The 18104-nt window shown below is 43.5% G+C and overlaps 1 protein-coding gene across 2 annotated transcripts in view; it reads right to left on the bottom strand.

The window, feature by feature from the left end:
• Window positions 1-3335: 3335 nt before the first annotated feature.
• The window catches only part of chmp4ba (charged multivesicular body protein 4Ba), a 51092-nt gene continuing 36323 nt past the window's right edge, over window positions 3336-18104 (bottom strand). The window contains exons 3-5 of one of the 2 annotated variants that reach the window (XM_060836541.1): window positions 17185-17299; window positions 5121-5247; window positions 3336-4469 (exon numbers count right to left, since the gene is read on the bottom strand). In XM_060836541.1, the coding sequence (XP_060692524.1) occupies window positions 4405-4469; window positions 5121-5247; window positions 17185-17299 (307 nt within the window). In that variant the 3' untranslated portion in view covers window positions 3336-4404. The remainder of the gene's footprint in view (window positions 4470-5120; window positions 5248-17184; window positions 17300-18104) is intronic. The other variant, XM_060836542.1, reaches the window with a different exon arrangement.

Genomic DNA, 18104 nt, shown 5'->3' with positions numbered 1-18104 from the left:
ATACTGTATATGTTTACCTATTGGGCTTTCTATACATTGAGAAAATGGAGACATTGTTCTGGTATCAGAGGTAGTGTCCTAATATTATAAAGTGAACATGCAGAGAAAACAGACAGACTGTTTTTAAACTGATACAGATTATCTACATCCCCAAAAATTAGCTTTTTGTTTTCAACCAGAGGATTCAGATTATCAAAGACAGAGGGGAGAAGGAGAATTTATTTTATGGAGAGTTGTTGGAATCTAAAATGCTTCCTGAAAAGTGAAATGGAACAGCCCTGTTATCCAAACAGCAATTAGGTAAGCACTTGGGAGGAAGTGGTATTCAGGGCTGTGCGGGGAGCTGAATCACAACAGATCTTTTACATAAATAGGCTGAACATTGTCCTCCTGCCCTGTATCATCCTGCTGAATTCAAAACAGTATATTAACATTCTTCCCATTTTAAGATTATTTATAATTCCTTTTGTTCAAGTCCCCATAACCCCAGTGGACCACAGGGAAGTTCTCATTTGAGATGACAGGTGGTGGTTTAACCGGAGGGTCCCTATGCCTCAGACGATGGGGGAGGTTGAGGAGAGTCCTTTATGGTCATCTCAGCCGGTGAGAGAACTGAACCCACGCTGCTGGCATCACTGACTCACAAAGCAACACTCCAGCCAACTAAACTAACTGATGTATTAAATGGCACCCTTTCACCTCCAACTGTTGCAAAAACAAACTAAACAAGTGCTCACAGGAAACAGGATCAGGAATAGGTTGTGCAGATCATCAAATCTGCTGTGCCATTTAATAGGTCACAGCTCACACCAGCAGCAGTTTTGGGACAGCAGGAATAGAGGCATCTTTACAGACACTGACTGAATCGAGCAAAAATACAGATGTTTGAGACAATCCTGCCTTTCCTTTCTTGATAAGAGTTCATGATCTGTATTTGCATGTCTGCCATGAGATTTTATCTGAACCATTTCTTGGCGATAAGCTGGGTTTAAGCTTCTGTAACCTTTCCAAGTAGTTTACCAACATGAGCTCTTCTGTTGATCCGCTCATCCATCTCCAAACTTGTACACCACAATCCCGCAAAAACTCCGCTCTCACACTTGTCTTGTGATCTTTTGGAGTATTCCTTTCTTTAACCTTTATTGCATTACAACAACGACCACATCCCACCATGGTGGGTAACAACACCGGAATTCAATTTTAAAAAGCTGGAAGTAAAAAGCAAATCTAATGGCGATCGTGCAACAATATTGACGATCATGTTCATTAATGTCGTTCAGGGAAGGAAGGCAGCCATCGTTACCTGGTCTGGGTGACATGTGACAGAAACAGAGTCACTTTACCATCCACACAAGGGTCAGGCAATAAATGCTGGCCTATGAACATTTTTTAAAGCAACTTCAAAGGTATACTGAGTCATAAAACTCAGAAATTCTCAAGTTGTGAAAGGTGATACATAAATGCAAGATTTTGAAATATTGCATTGATTTTCCTCCCTTCACTGGTGTTTAGGTTTTACACTAACCCATGAAATGCCACCTGCAGACACCAATGATGTTTTTGAGAGTCAGATCACAGTCACTATAATTACAGAGTGTTCACAATCATTGCTAACAGAGTTTACAATTGGTGGGATTTGTAAATTAGAGGTCTACCTGACAATGTGTAAAATTGCCCAAGGACCTGTAGTTTACAAAAAGCAGGTCAAATTCAACCCAGCCAATTATCCCCACCACTTTACTTCTGATCAACAACAAAGTAATAGCAGGAGTCATCAAAAGTGCTATCGAGTGGCACTTACTCAGCAATAACCGGCTCACTGACTTAGGTTCTGGTCTCATTGTAGCCTTGGTTTCAAATATGGACAAAATATTAAAACTCCAATGGAGGTGACATAAGAGCAACAGCCCTCGACATCAAGGCAGCATTTGACATAGTTTCCTTCTTATTTATGATCATTATCATTCATGTAGGCACTGTGGCTTGGTGAATTATAAAACTTTTCATTGCATTTTTTTTGCAAAAATACGCAGGACAATAAATTGCTGTTGTGTTCCATCAACAAGCCCTCAGTAAACTGGAGCCAAAGAGAATCAGGTGAAACTTCACCACCGATTGGAGTTATACTTGGTACAAAGGAGATTATTTGCGATTATCGGAGATCAGTCATCTCACTCCAGGAGATTTCTGCAGAAGGACTCCCAGGTGATGTCCTAGATCCAGCCAACTTCAACTGCTTTAATGATCTTTTCCCTGTGACTGTCTAATATTCTGTGCCATTTGGCAATAGCCAGGTTTAAGGTGACAATGAGAAAAGCAACAGCAGAAATTCACATTTCCAATGAAAAAGAATCTAACCATCTCCACTTAATATTCAACTGCATCACCAAATCCCCCATTATTGATATCCTGGGAGTTACCACTGACTGGAATTTTAACTGGATCCACTATATAAATACTGTGGCTGCTCCAGAAGGCTGCAAATTCTAGAGAATCTATTGCGCCCCCAAAGCACAGCAGCATGATAAAATACAGTTCCAACAACACTCAAAAAAGCTCTAGTATTAAAGACAAAGTAGTATACTAAATTGGCACCTCATCTACCATCTCAAACTCTCATGGCCTCCATAACTGAAGCACACTGGCAGCAGCATAACACCTACAAGGTGCTTTGCAGCAATTCGCCAAGACTCCTACGACAACAGCTGATGCACGAGAACATCACTTGCTGCAAATTTCCTTCCAGACCACACACAATGCTGACTCAGAACTCCACCGCTGCTCTTTCACAGTGGCTGCAACACTGGGTGTAACTCCACCATGACAGGCACCCATGGCTCCAAAGGAAATGTGCCTGCACTACACCAGAAGGGGAATTAGGAACATGTTCCAGCCTTCACAGTGACACCCACTAAAAACAAAAACAAAATACGCAGCAAGCCCCCATTAAGAGATAAAAATTAGACTGTGTCTTTTAAAAATAATGTTGGCTGAGAGACAAGGACACCTAGGAAATCTCCTCTGTGCATCTTGGAATTGGCTGGGGGATGTTTTCTATCTTCTTAAGGGGGCAGATGGAGCCTTGGTATAATGTGAGGAATCCTCAAGATGCAGCATTCCTGCAACAGTGTACGGAAAATCTCAGTCTAGACTTTGTGCTCAAAGTTTGACTTGAACCCCACAATTTGTTAGCTCAGAGGTACATTAGGGGTGCTGCAAAGAGAGAGTTAAACATTACACTGCCAGCTCCTTCTGTAGGACGTCATCGTTACAGTTCAAGTCACACCAATTCAGAAACTCAGCTCCCAGCTTTCAAACTCCTGGCTAGACGCAAGTTGTTACATTAAAAGGAACTTTTATTTCTTTTTTCTTCTTAACATATTTACAGCAGGTTTAAGTAGGATTAGGATATTTTTGCAGAGGATTGAGAAGCCCCATTGTGCCAATGTCACACCGTACGCAGTTTGTGTTTTGGAAGGGAATGCAGCATCGAGCAAAAAGCAGCATTTAGACGTATTTATAGGTGTGTGTGTAAATTACTTGGCATAGAAAAGGAAGTGTTCGGAAATCGTACTCAATGAGGAGAATCATCATGTCCCTTCACCAACACTCAGGATTTACAAAAAAAAACAAAAAGCCACTTTGTTGCATTGTCTCCAAAAGAAAATCAAAAAACCTAAATGTATTTTTGGGTAAAAAAAATTCAGTTGAGGCACTGGTCAGGAATCAAACTCAGTAAATGACTGGTCTACACTTGATTAAAACACTCTTAAACGCTTCAATTTTGAGGGGAAGGGGAAGAAAATAATTAACAAGTTTTAAGTCAAGAGTCCCCTGTAGATTGTTCTTGAAAGGTTTCTCTATGATCAAGAGATATTTTTTAAAGAATGAATTAGAATGGAAGAGGAGGGAATAGGTCAACTAACGGGTGTATTACTCAAACAGTCACATCACCTCAATTATACAAACAGTTAGGGACATGCTACGGCAATTCAGTCACTTGCAAGTATCAATCTGCACTGCATCCCTATTTCATAAATGTACAGTGGACTTTGTATAACAAAGGGCAGTGCAATGGGGCCGCAGACTCCACAGGGGGAGAGAAATAAGCGCCGTACCAGGAGTTGTGGGCTTGAAAGTTGTAACGATCAACACAAATGAAAATCCAAGAGAAGCTGGGACCAGAGACTACCGGTTTTCCCTTTCTGTCCCTCCTCCTCCTCCTGTACAGTATGCTGTACTGTCATACTGCACACCTGCATCCCCCGTCCTCCTCCCCCTCCCCAAAATGCACTCCAGGTGGTCATTCAGAAATTGACGCCGTTCACAACCTTCACCGCGTAACAAAACACCCACAACTGCGACATATAACAGAGTCCGTGCTGCACAAGGTGCCCGTCGCTCTCACATAGCAGCCCAGTTTTCCAGCTCCTGCATGTCAGAATCTTCCTCTTCCTTCTTCTTAGCTGCTGAAACAGAAGAACAAACAGAATAATGTGAAACCTTGTCCAGTTCCACAGTCACTCCCATCACCGCTCCCATCCCAACCCCACCAACACCACCCCTAGCTGCCGTCACTCTAGCCCCACCCCACTCCAGTCACTGCCCCCACCCTGTCACTGCTCCCGCCCCATCACCACCGTCAACACCCCTACGCCCACCGCCCGTCACTACCCCCCACCTGCTGTCACTTCCGTCACCCCCACTCCCTGCCCGCTGTCATAGCGAGACTCTGCTTGCTCAGTATATGGATTGTTCAACAGAACTGGCTCAGACGTGAGGAACTAAATGAGTGCCTCTTGTGCTCCACCATTCCACAATCCCATGTGACTCCTATCCATGACCCACACAGCTCCAATATACCAACTAACAGTCATTTATAGGATAAGGACTCCCAATCATTCCTTGATACCAGCCTATCCTTTTCTTCTCCCACTCACCCTCCTGCCAGTCCCTGCAGGAAGGAGGCGGCAATCGTGTTGTTGGGATGGATCAAAGAAATGTGGCCATTTAACTTCAGGAGATGATTAAAAGGAACTTGATTTTTCTTTGAGTCAGGAGTAAACCTCGTGTCAGTGACCTGGCTAAGCTGGGAGGGAAATGCAGCCGCTTACTCTTACCTGGCGTGGCTGGGAGGGAGGTGGAAGGAACATTGGGAAGTGGCACATTCTCTGCTCCTCCAATTTCCAGCAGGTTCTTGTCGAGTTCTTCCTGTTCCAGCTCTTCCAACTCAGCCATTAGCTCATCCTACAGAGACACACAACCCAGTAGGTTAATCGCCTAAAGCCACCCAAAAGCAGATGTTCATTGAAGGATTATTATACTCTAAAGCAGCTTGATTTCTTACACTGCTCCCTTCTTTCACAGCAATGTTGGGAACCTCATTAAATGTAAGTCGAGGGTGTGATGCTGGAAAAGTACAACAGGTCAGGCAGCATTCGAGGAGCAGGAGTATCGACGTTTCAGACATAAGCCCTTCATCCGGAATTGAATGGACAGGTACGGAAGTCAGAAAGCTGTACAACTACTTCCAGTTTCCATTATTTTGAAGGAATGATAATTCACCAGATACTGATGGAAACTTATGGTGCATTAACAAGGTACACTACTGCTACTGTGCAAAGTAGCACCTAAATCCAGGGGATTGAGTGGCAGGTTGGAAGTTTTCAGAATTAATCATTCTGAGAAACCTGCACAAACATCATCTTTCCCCAAAGTGTTCTTGTTACTTTAAAACTTGCTGGATTTACATTTTAAGCCACAGCACGTTGAGCCTGGGCAATTAACATTGGAGTCCTCTTTTCCTTTCTCTCAATGCAATTGTTCTTTCCTTTTTATAGTTAATAACCACAACACCAGGTTATAGTGCACCTGTTGGACTATAACCTGGTGATGAGTGATTTTTAACTTTGTCCACCCCAGTCCAACACCGGCTCCTCCATATCATTCCTTCCTATACCCATCCTTCTCTGGTATCTCTGTGTTTCTTTGTTAATCTTTACATGAGAGGTGGTGACTGTTTAGTGGTTTTATCACTGGACTGTTAATCCAAAGATCCAGGTAATGTTCTGGGTTTCTGGGATTGAATCCCACCACAGCAGGTGGAAATTTGAATTCATAAAAATTTGGAACTGGAGTTTAAAAATTTAGACTAAGTGATTGATCCATTGCCAATTGGCAGAATCACCCATCTGGTTCATTATGAGCTTTAGGAAAGGGAACTGCCAGCCATTCTCAGTTAACGGTCAGTCCGGATCGTTAATGTAGAACATGAATAGTTGTGGTTCCAACATTGACACCTCCTGGAACTCCACTAGTCAATGGCTTCCATCCTATATCGCCACTCTCTGCTTTCAGCCAGTCAGTGAGTCCTCATCTCACGCCTATATCTTGCCTTGGGCTCTTATCTTATTTAGCAGCCTTCCCTACAGCACCTTGTCAAAGGCCTTTTGGAAATTTAATAGATCACGCCCATTGGTTCTGCTTTGCCTAACTCCTTGAAGAATTCTAAGCAGATTTGTCAGACATTACCTCCCCTTTACAAAGCAGTGCTGACTCTGTCCGATGTTAATGCATTTCCAAGTACTCCACCATCTCAACCTTAATAAATGAAATCTAAAATTTTACCAATGACTGAGGTCAGGCGAACCAGTCTATAGTTTCCTGTCTTCGGTCTCCCTCCCTTATTAACAAGGGTGTTACATGAGCCACATTCCAGTCCTCTGGCACCCACCCTTACTCCAATGACTCCTGAAAGATCACCATCGATGCCTCTACATGCTCCTCAGCTATCTCCTTCAGAACTCTGGTGTGTAGTTCATCTGATTTGGGTGGTTGACCCACCCTCAGACGATGGTGATGCTGACACTTTATATGGTTATTTTGTCCTGGGTTTTTTGAAGTGGGGTTATAGAGGCAGAGGTGCTGCTGAAGATGGCTCAAATAAACAGCTGAGGCGGCTTTGGGTTTTTTAAAAAAAAACAACCTGAATGGGTGTGGCCAGCTCTCTCAGATCCAGATTTCTGGGTTTTGGGTTGTTTTTTCAGTGACTCAGAAGTTGCTCAGGATCTCAGAAGAGTTGGAAGTTTCAGTGAACAATTCCTAGCTACTACTTTCTGAAATTTCTTGATGAATTTTCCTCCTGGTTTAGAGAACCGCGTGTATGAATTTGTATTGGACACGCTTTTTGCCAAGGGGTGTGTTTGTAGGATGTTACTAAGTTGGATCGATTAATTAGTAATTGGTACTGCATCTATTACTTGGTTAGGTTTTCCAATAGTTAAGTTATTCTAAATTCCTGTTCCTTTTGTTTGTATTATAACTGTAGCATTTAAATAAATATGTTTTCTTAACTTCAAGTAGTTGGACCAGTCGCATTGCATTTGGAACACTGCACTTCACATCTACCTTTAAAGGAAGATAAAGTTAGCATCTAGAGCACCTTCTTAAAATATTTCAGGTGGTCGAGTCTGGTCCATAACAAGATCTTTTTCCAAGTACCTTCTGTGTCTGTTTGTCTGTCTTTGAGCATTTGTGGGGGCTAGAATTAAAGAGCTGGGTTTAATTACCTTGTGATTTAACTTTGCCCTAAGGTTACTGTATAAATAATCAAATTGTTAAAACTTCGGCTTATGCTACATACTGCAATGCCTGTATTGGTTATTCATAAAGTCTGCTATTGATTATTCAGTGCAGCACTGACCCTCCGACAGTGCGGCACTCCCTCAGCACTGACCCTCCGACAGTGTTGGTTAGGAAAGACTGAGGTCAATTTTGAATCAATGAGTATTTCTATTTTACTGTGTTTCAAATACATGGATAGGGAGGCTGATTTGATATGTCTGCATTATAATACCTTTGAAAATACAAATTTAAACCTAAATTAAATAACTTAGGTTACAGAGGCAGAATTGGGTTATTTGGATGCCATGCTTCAGGAGACAGACAGTCACACCCAGTAGGTTAAGCATTTCAAATGTGACCAGGGGTCAAAGACAGGAGGGTGTGACTACAAGCGAGACAGGGAGAGAGATCCCGAAATCAGCACTGGAGGAGTCTCAGCTCTCGACTCGTTCACCAGTGATGAGATACTTACACCCTGTGTGGATGAGGAAATGGGATTGTAGGCAGGATGGGCAAACTGACCACTGCACCATTGTACAGGAGGCCATTCAAGCCAGGGAACAGAAAGTAGGAGTGGTAGACAATTCTAAAATTAAGGCTACTCCTTTGTAAGAAGTACCAAGAGTCCTACATGGTATGTATTGCTTGCCTAGTGCAATCACAAGGGATACTTCAAACCAGCCTGACATCATACGGGAGTGGGAGGGGTCAGGATCCATTTGCAGTGACCCAGGCTGGGACTAACAAATAGCTAAGAATAGGCACAAGGTCCTGGTTGGGAAGGATCAGGAATTAGGAATAAAATTAAAAAAAAAACAGGATCTCAAGAGAGTTTTAATCTATGGATTATTATATAAGCCATGAGCAAACTGGCAGAGAGATAAGAAAATTAGAGAATGAGTCAAGACAATTTCATAGTCATACAGCACAGAAACATGACCCTTTGGACCAAATAGTCCACGCTGAACATAATCCCAAACTAAACTAGCCCTACCTACCTGCTCCTGGCCCACAGACTTCCAAACCTTTCCTATTCATGTATTTATCCAAGTGTCTTTTAAACATTGTAATCATACCCACAGCCACCACTTCCTCAGGATGTTCATTCCACACACGAACCATCCTCTGTGGAACATATTTGCCCCTCTTTAAAATTTTTATCCTCTCACATTAAAAACATACCCCTAATCGAGAAAGCCCCATCCTAGGGAAAAGACAATTAACTCTATCTATACCCCTCACTACTTTATAAACTTCTTTGAGGTCACCTCTCAACTTCTTACGGTCCAGTGAAAAGAAGTCCCAGCCTTTCTTTATAACTTGAACCTTCCACACCCGACAACAGCCTGATAAATCTCTTCTGAACCCTCCCCAGCTTGATAATATCCTTCCTGTAAATGGACGACCAGAACTGGAGACAGTATTCCAGAAGAGGCCTCACCAATGCCTCACACAACCTCAACACAACTTCCCAACTCATTACTCAAAGGACTGAGCAATGAAGGTAAGAGTGCCAAATGTGTTTTTAACCAACCTTTGATGCAAACTTCAAAGAATTATGTACCTGAACTCCTAGATCCCTCTGTTCTATAACAATACCAATAACCCTACCATTAATCGTATAAGCCCTACTGTTGCTTGTGGTACCAAAGTGCAAGGCCTCACATTTATCCAGACTGAACTACCATTTTTCAACCCTTTGACCCATCTAAACAAGATCCCTTTGTAACCTTAGAAAATCGCCTCCAGTTTGGGTGTCATCTGCAAACTTACTAACCACACCTTCTATATTGTCATCCAAATCATTTATCAAACTCAAGAAACGTAACAGAGTAAAGAAACAGTCAGGAATCCTACTTCAGATACATGGAGATAATAAAACTATAAGAAGTGTATTCATTAAACCAGAAGAGAAATAAACAGCACAACAACAACTGTGCTGAGGACACATGAACCAAACAAAAAGAGTTCTATGATCAGTGGTGCTGGAAGAGCACAACAGTTCAGGCAGCATCCACAGTGCAGCGAAATTGACGTTTCGGGCAAAAGCCCTTCATCAGGAATAAAGGCAGAGAGCCTGAAGCATGGAGGGATAAGCTAGAGGAGGGTGGGGGTGGGAAGAAAGTAGCATAGAGTACAATGGGTGAGTGGAGGAGGGGATGAAGGTGATAGGTCAGGGAGGAGAGGGTGGAGTGGATAGGTGGAATGGATAGGTGGAAAAGGAGCTAGGCAGGTCGGACAAGTCTGGACAAGTCATGGGGACAGCGCTGAGCTGGAAGTTTGAAACTAGGGTGAGGTGGGGGAAGGGGAAATGAGGAAACTGTTGATGCCCTGGGGTTGAAGTGTTCCGAGGCGGAAGATGAGGCGTTCTTCCTCCAGGTGTCTGGTGGGGAGGGAGGCCAGGACCTCCATGCCCTCGGCAGAGTGGGAGGGGGAGTTGAAATGTTGGGCCACGGGACGGTGTGGTTAATTGGTGCGGGTGTCCCGGAGAAGTTCCCTAAAGCGCTCTGCTAGGAGGCGCCCAGTTTCCCACCCTCCTCTAGCTTATCTCTCCACACTTCAGGCTCACTGCCTTTATTCCTGATGAAGGGCTTTTGCCCGAATCGTCGATTTCGCTGCTCCTTGGATGCTGCCTGAACTGCTGTGCTCTTCCAGCACCACTGATCCAGAATCTGGTTTCCAGCATCTGCAGTCATTGTTTTTACCAAAAAGAGTTCTATATACAAATGCACAGAGTAAAGGAATAAAAGAGGTGCAGGCACAGATTCAAATCAGAGATAAAGATATAGTCAGCATTGCTGAGAGACGGCTGCAGGATGGTTGGGATTGGGAACTAAGTATGCCAGGTTATAAAGGTTTAAAGGACAGACGGGGAGAGTGGCAGAGAAGGAGTAGCCTTACTGATTAGAATCAAAATGACTTCAATGGTGAGGGGGGATATAATGAGGGAAAGGCATCCAGTGGAGACCATACGGATGGGACTGAGAAACAGTGAAGGATCAAAAACTGGAATAAGTGCTGTGTACAAGCCTCCGATTACAGACCTAATGGGTTCGATCCCATAAAGGCAGGAATTAGACAGGTCTGCAGCAAAGCCCGCGGAGTATTAATGTGGGATTTTAAACTTAACAAGATTGGGAAAGACAGCAAACACCATCAGAATGATAGTGAATCTCTGCAGAGAGTCCGGGATAGTTTCCCACAGCCATTTGTCCTGCTTCCAACAAGGGGACGAGCATCAGAGTCAGATGTACAGCATGGCAACAGACCCTTCAGTCCAACTTCTGGATTAGTGGTGCTGGAAGAGCACAGCAGTTCAGACAGAATCCGAGGAGCAGTAAAAATCGACGTTTCGGGCAAAAGCCCTTCATCAGAAATAAAGGCAGTAAACCTGAAACGTGGAGAGATAAGCTAGAGGAGGGTGGGGGTGGGGAGAAAGTAGCATAGAGTACAATAGGTGAGTGGGGGAGGGGATGAAGGTGATAGGTCAGGGGCGGGGCAAGGGTGGAGTGGGTAGGTGGAAAAGAAGATAGGCAGGTAGGACAAGTCATGGGGACAGTGTTGAGCTGGAAGTTTGGAACTAGGGTGAGGTGGGGGAAGGGGAAATAAGGAAACTGGTGAAGTCCACATTGATGCCCTGGGGTTGAAGTGTTCCGAGGCGAAGATGAGGTGTTCTTCTTCCAGGCGTCAGGTGGTGAGGGAGCGGCGGTGAAAGAGGCCCAGTACCTCCATGTCCTCGGCAGAGTGGGAGGGGGAGTTGAAATGTTGGGCCACGGGACGGTGTGGTTGGTTGGTGCGGGTGTCCCGGAGATGTTCCCTAAAGCGCTCTGCTAGGAGGTGTCCAGTCTCCCCAATACAGAGGGGACCGCATCAGGAGCAACGGATACAATAAATGACATTGGCGGATGTTCAGGTAAAACTTTGGATGTGGAAGGCTCCTTTAGGGCTTTGGATAGAGGTGAGGGATGAGGTGTAGGCGCAGGTTTTACAGTTCCTGCGGTGGCAGGGGAAGGTGCCAGGATGGGAGGGTAGGTTGTAAGGGGCGTGGACCTGATCAGGTAGTCACAGAGGGAACGGTCTTTGTGGAAGGCGGAAAGGGGTGGGGAGGGAAATATATCCCTGGTGGTGGGGTCTTTCTGGAGGTGGTGGAAATGTCGGCGGATGATTTGGTTTATGCGAAGGTTGGTAGGGTGGAAGGTGAGCACCAAAGGTGTTCTGATCTTGTTACGGTTGGAGGGGTGGGGTCTGAGGGCAGAGGTGCGGGATGTGGACGAGACGTGTTGGAGGGCACCTTTAACCACGTGGGAAGGGAAATTGCGGTCTCTAAATAAGGAGGCCATCTGGTGTGTTCTGTGGTGGAACTGGTCCTCCTGGGAGCAGATACGGCGGAGGTGGAGGAATTGGGAATACGGGATGGCATTTTTGCAAGAGATAGGGTGGGAAGAGGTGTAATCCAGGTAGCTGTGGGAGTCGGTGGGTTTGTAAAAAAGGTCAGTGTCAAGTCGGTCATCATTGATGGAGATGGAGAGGTCCAGGAAGGGGAGGGAGGTATTAGAGATGGTCCAGGTAAATTTAAGATCAGGGTGGAATATGTTGGTGAAGTTGATTAATTGCTCAACCTCCTCGCAGGAGCACAAGGTGGTGCCAATGCAGTCATCAATGTAGTGGAGGAAGAGGTGGGGAGTGGTGCCGGTGTAATTATGGAAGATGGACTGTTCTAAGTTTTACCTTCGGTCCAACCTGCCCATGCTGACCAGATATCCCAACCCAATCTAGTCCCACCTGCCAGCACCCGGCCCATATCCCTCCAAACCCTTCCTATTCATATATCCATCCAGATGCCTATTAAGTGTTGTAATTGTACCAGCCTCCACCACATCCTCTGGCAGCTCATTCCATACACGTACTACCCTCCGCATGAAAAAGCTGCCCCTTATGTCACTGTTATATCTTTCCTCTCTCACCTTAACCTCTGCCCTCTAGTTCTGGACTCCCCGGCCCCAGAGAAAAGACTTTGCATTTTTATCCTATCCATATCCCTCATGGTTTTAAGCGCCTCTATAAGGTCACCCCTCAGCCTCCTATGTTCCAGGGAAAATAGCCCCAGCCTGTTCAGCCTCTCCCTATAGCTCAAATCCTCCAACCCTAGCAACATCCTTTGTAAATCTTTTCTGAACCCTTTCAGGTTTACAACATCTTTCTGATGGGAAGGAGACCAGAATTGCACGCAATATCCCAACAGTGGCTGAACCAATGTCCTGTACAGCCACAACATGACCTCCCTACTCCTGTACTCAATAATCTGACCAATAAAGGAAAGCATACCAAACGCCTTCTTCACTATCCTATCTACCTGCGACTCCACTTTCAAGGAGCTATGAACCTGCACTCCAAGGTCTCTTTGTTCAGCAACACTCCCGAGGACCTTACCATTAAGTGTATAATACTGCTAAGATTGGCTTTCCCAAAATGCAGCACCTCGCATTTATCTGAATTAAACTTCATCTGCCACTTCTCAGCCCATTGGCCAATCTAATCAAGATCACGTTGCAATCTGAGGTAACTTTCTTCACTGTCCACTACACCTCCAATTTTGGTGTCATCTGCAAACTTACTAACTGTACCTCTTATGCTCGCATCCAAATCATTTATATAAGTGATGAAAAGTAGTGGACCCAGCACCGATCCTTGTGGCACTCCACTGGTCACAGGCCTCCAGTCTGAAAAACAACTCTCTACCACCACCACCCTCTGTCTTCTACCTTTGAGCCAGTTCTGTATCCAAATGGCTAGGTTCTCCCTGTATTCCATGAGATCTAACCTTGCTAATCAGTCTCCCATGGGGAACCTTGTCAAATGCCTTTTTGAAGTCCATATAGATTACGTCCACCAATTAAGTTTGGGAGACATGTTCCCAGTTTACTGAGGGCAGTCTCTCTCATCTTGTTAAATCTGGCCTTGGATAAATCTAAAACTCCAGTCACTAATTCATGCTTTTTGATAGTCAACGCACAAAGCCATGTTGACTATCCCTAATCAGTCCTTACCTTTCCAAATACATGTACATCCTGTCCCTCAAGATTCCATCCAACAATTTGCCCACCACCGATGTCAGGCTCAATGGTCTGTAGTTCCCTGGCTTGTCCTTACCACCTTTCTTAAATAGTGGCACCACGTTTGCCAACCTCCAGTCTTCGGCACCTCACCTGTGACTATCGATGATACAAATATCTCTGTAAGAGGCTTAGGAATCACTTCCCTAGCTTCCCACAGAGTTCTAGGGTACACTTTTGTCCTTAATGATTTGTAAAAACCCTCTGGATCTCCTTAATTCTATTTGCCAAAGCTACCTCATGTCCCCTTTTTGCCCTCCTGATTTCTCTTAAGTATACTTTTACTGCCTTTATCTTCTAAGAATTCACTTGATCTGTCCCGTCTATGCCTGACATAAGCTTCCTTCTTTTTCTTAACCACACCCTCAATTTCTTTAGTCATCCTGCATTCCCCTACACCTACAAGCCTTCCTGAAGGATTCCCATTTTCCAGCCGTCCCTTTACCTGCAAACATCTGCCTCCAATCAGCTTTCGAAAGTTCTTGCCTAATACCTTGAAAATTGGCCTTTCTCCAATTTAGAACTTCAACTTTTAGATCCGGTCTATCCTTTTCCATCACTATTTTAAATCTAATAGAATTATAGTCGCTGGCCCCAAAGTCATCCCCCACAGACACCTCAGTCACCTTACTTCCCAAGAGTAGGTCATGTTTTGCACCTTCTCTAGTAGGTACATCCACATACTGAATCAGAAAATTTTCTCATACAAACTTAAGAAATTCCTCTCCATCTAAACCATTAACACTATGGCAGTCCCAGTCTATGTTTGGAAAGTTAAAATCCCCTACCATAACCACCCTATTATTCTTACAGATAGCTGAGACCTCCTTACAAATTTGTTTCTCAAAATTTCCCTCTGACTATTGGGGGGTTTATAATACAATCCCAATAAGGTGATCATCCCTTTCTTATTTCTCAGTTCCACCCAAATAACTTCCCTGGATGTATTTCCAGGAATATCCTTCCTCAGTATAGTTGTAACGCTATCCCTTATTAAAAACGCCACTCCCCCTCCTTCTTGCCTCCCTTTCCATTCCTCCTGTAGCATTTGTATCCTGGAACATTAAGCTGCCAGTCCTGTCCATCCCTGAGCCATGTTTCTGTAATCGCCATATTATCCCAGTCCCATGTTCCTAACCATGCCCTGAGTTCACCTGCCTTCCCTGTTAGGCTTCTTGCATTGAAATAAATGCAGTTCAATTTATCAATGTTGAAATCAGTAATGAGCTGGACGTAATGAATAACCTAAGGGTGCACGAACAGTTATGAAATAATGATCAATGCGGCATTTAAAAGCAAAAAGCATGAATTAGTGACTGGAGTTTTAGATTTATCCAAGGCCAGATTTAACAAGATGAGAGAGACTGCCCTCAGTAAACTGGGAAAATCTGCTCAGGGCTAAAACAACTGAAGAACACTGGAGGATGTTTAAAGAGACATTTATCATCTATATCTGAGAAGGAAAAGCTCCATGTCACAGATAAAATAGCCATGGACAACTGGAGAGCTAAGAGTCAGCATAAAACTAGAACTTAAAAACTAGAGCTTAAAAAATGCGTAAAATAGCACAGACCTGCTGAATGGGAAAGATAAAAAGACCAGCAAAGGGCCACAAATCAGCTTATAACAGTTACTAAAAAGGATTATGAAAGGAAACTTGCCAGGGACATCAACATCAATAAGAAATGTTATAGTTATATCAAGGGAAAGCATGTGAACAGCAGCAATGCTGACTCACTAAAGGCTGAAAGTGGGGATATTGTTAATGTCTGTGGGAAATGGCAGACACGTTCAATAATTACTTTGCCTCAGTATTTACTGTAGAAAAGAAGGATAGCTTTCCAGAAGTCCCAAGGAAATTAATAAAGCATTGGGAACAGGGATAGAATAAAATTAACATAAAACATTAATGAGCAAATTAATAGAATTACAGAGTACAAATCGCTGGGACCTGACAGTTTCTATCATTAAAGCAAGTAGGGAAAACCAGTGTAGATGCCCTGACTATAATCTTTCAGAGGCTCCTTAATACAGGAGTTGTTCCTCTAGGTTGGTAATTTGAACATGTTCCTCTGCTTTTTAAGGAGGGTGAAAGAGAAAACTGAATGAATATTGGCCAGTTATTCTCACATCTGTGGTGAAGAAATTGATGGAGTCTATAATCAAATATGAGGTAATTAAATACCTTGTAAATGTTCAATTAATCAAGGAGAGCACCACCATAGATTCATGACTGGTAGATCAAACCTGACAAACCTCAGTGGAAAGGGAAATGTCTATGGACTTCCAGAAGGCATTCGATAAAGTCCCATAGAAGGGCCTCAAACTAAGGTAGAAGCTCATGGAATTGAAGGCAACTTACTGACGTGGCTGAGAATTTGGTTGAGTGACAGGTGACAGAAAGTAGATAGAATGGGTAGGTACTCGAGTATGACCAGCGGTGTCTCACAAGGATCTGTGTTAGGGCCTCAATTATTCACATTATTTATAAATAACTTGGATAATGGCATATAACTTTCTATGTCCAAATTTGCTGATGAGAAAATTAGGCAGCATTATAGACAGTGTAGATGATAGCATAGAATTACAAAAGGGTATTGACAGACTAAATGAATGGGCAAAACTGTGGCAGATGATGTTCAATGTAAGCAAGTGCCAGATTATTCTTTTTGGATCAAGAGGACAGATCTGGAGTACTTTTCATTTGGTATGAAGTTGAATACAGTGAATGTCCAAAGAGACGTAGGATTCAGATACATAGAATCTTTAAAATTTTACAAACATGTGCAGAAAATAATCAAGAAAGTTAACGGCATGCTTGTTTTTATATCTAGGGGACTGAAGTACAATGATACAGACATTATGGTGTAGTTATACAAAAGCTCTGTTAGACCCCACTTGAAGTACTGCGAATAGATCTGGGCACCTCAGCCTGAGGAAGGATATAGTGGGCTGGAGGTAGATTTACAAGAGTACTACTGCATTTCAGGGGTTAAGTTTGAGGAGGGATTGTACAAATGAGGCCTTTTTTTTCTGTAATATTTAGAAGGGATGATCTGGTGGAAGTCTTCAAGATACTAACAGGGAAAGACAGTTGATGAAGATAAACTATTCTCACTGGTTGGGGATTCTAGAATTAGGGAGCGTGGTCTGAGAATCTGACCATTCAGGAGAGATGTTAGGAAGCACTTCTACACACAAAGGGTGGGAGGGGTTTGGAACTCTTTCACCACAGGCAGTGGATGTAGGATCAGTTGTTAATTTTGAATCTGAGACAGATAAAGCTTTGTCAAGCAAAATTATTAAGGGAGGCAGGTATATGGACTTCAGGCCACAGTTCAGCCATGAGCTCACTGAATGGTGGGACTGGCTCAAGGGGCTGAATGGCCTATTCATGTTCTATGCTCCTATATTGGCTTACGTAAGCTTCAGTGTTTGATGCACTCACCTCATCAAAGTCTTCACCAAAACCGACTGGTTTGGAAATTGCTTCAGAGATTTCCTGTGCCAATTCCTGTTGCTCTGTGATGTCCTGCATTAGCTCATCTACTTTGTCAATGTCCCTTTTAAAAAACAAATGATACACCATTCTGAACAACTTGATGCAGCAAAACAAAAGATCAAATGCTGTCACTATCTAGTTCACAGTACATTGGGAAAAGAGAGGGGGTTTTTGCCAGTTTAATAGATACGTTTTTTTACAATGGGTTATGATGATGTGGAGTGCACCACCTGACAGCATATTCACAGTAAATGACAAAAAGGAAATGGATAAATACTTGAAAGGGAAATGTGTGCTTAACAATGACAACTGGGACGATTCAGTAATTTTCTCAGAAAACTGGCAGGAAACTGACAAACTGACTGATATTCTTTACTGCAAGAGTCTATGTTGAACCTAGCAGTTTATGATCATAGTATTTACAAGCGACCAGCTTTACAATTGATAAACAGGTTAAATCAGGATACCTCTTGACCCCCAATAAGAGAAAGGCAGAAGAGAAAATAAGTTATTTAAAAGGATATTGGAACTTTCAGCCTTGGGGAGGTGTCGTTAGTGTGACACAGACTAGAGACTCCCAGCTCACACTTTGATTTCTGCTGAGGTAGCCCATGGTGACATTGAACTGCTGCAATCGTCTCTCAGCAATTCCACGTTGTGGAAAGGGGGTAAATTATAGACTGAGAAAAAGTAGGTAAAATCAGCTTAGGCTTCCACATCTGATGACTAAAAAGCACACACCACTGTCTTACATTAGTTTGGAGTATTTACAACAGAGAAACCAGCCGTTCAGCCAGCTGAGCTACGCTGAGGATTACCATGGGTCTCCTTTGACTTCCTCATTTTACCTCATTGCCTTTGGGGGT

Source organism: Hemiscyllium ocellatum, chromosome 15 (genome assembly GCF_020745735.1).
Source record: "Hemiscyllium ocellatum isolate sHemOce1 chromosome 15, sHemOce1.pat.X.cur, whole genome shotgun sequence".
NCBI lineage: Eukaryota > Metazoa > Chordata > Chondrichthyes > Orectolobiformes > Hemiscylliidae > Hemiscyllium > Hemiscyllium ocellatum.
The sequence above is the reverse complement of the archived record's forward strand: the minus strand, read 5'-3'. Positions and strand labels throughout refer to the sequence as shown.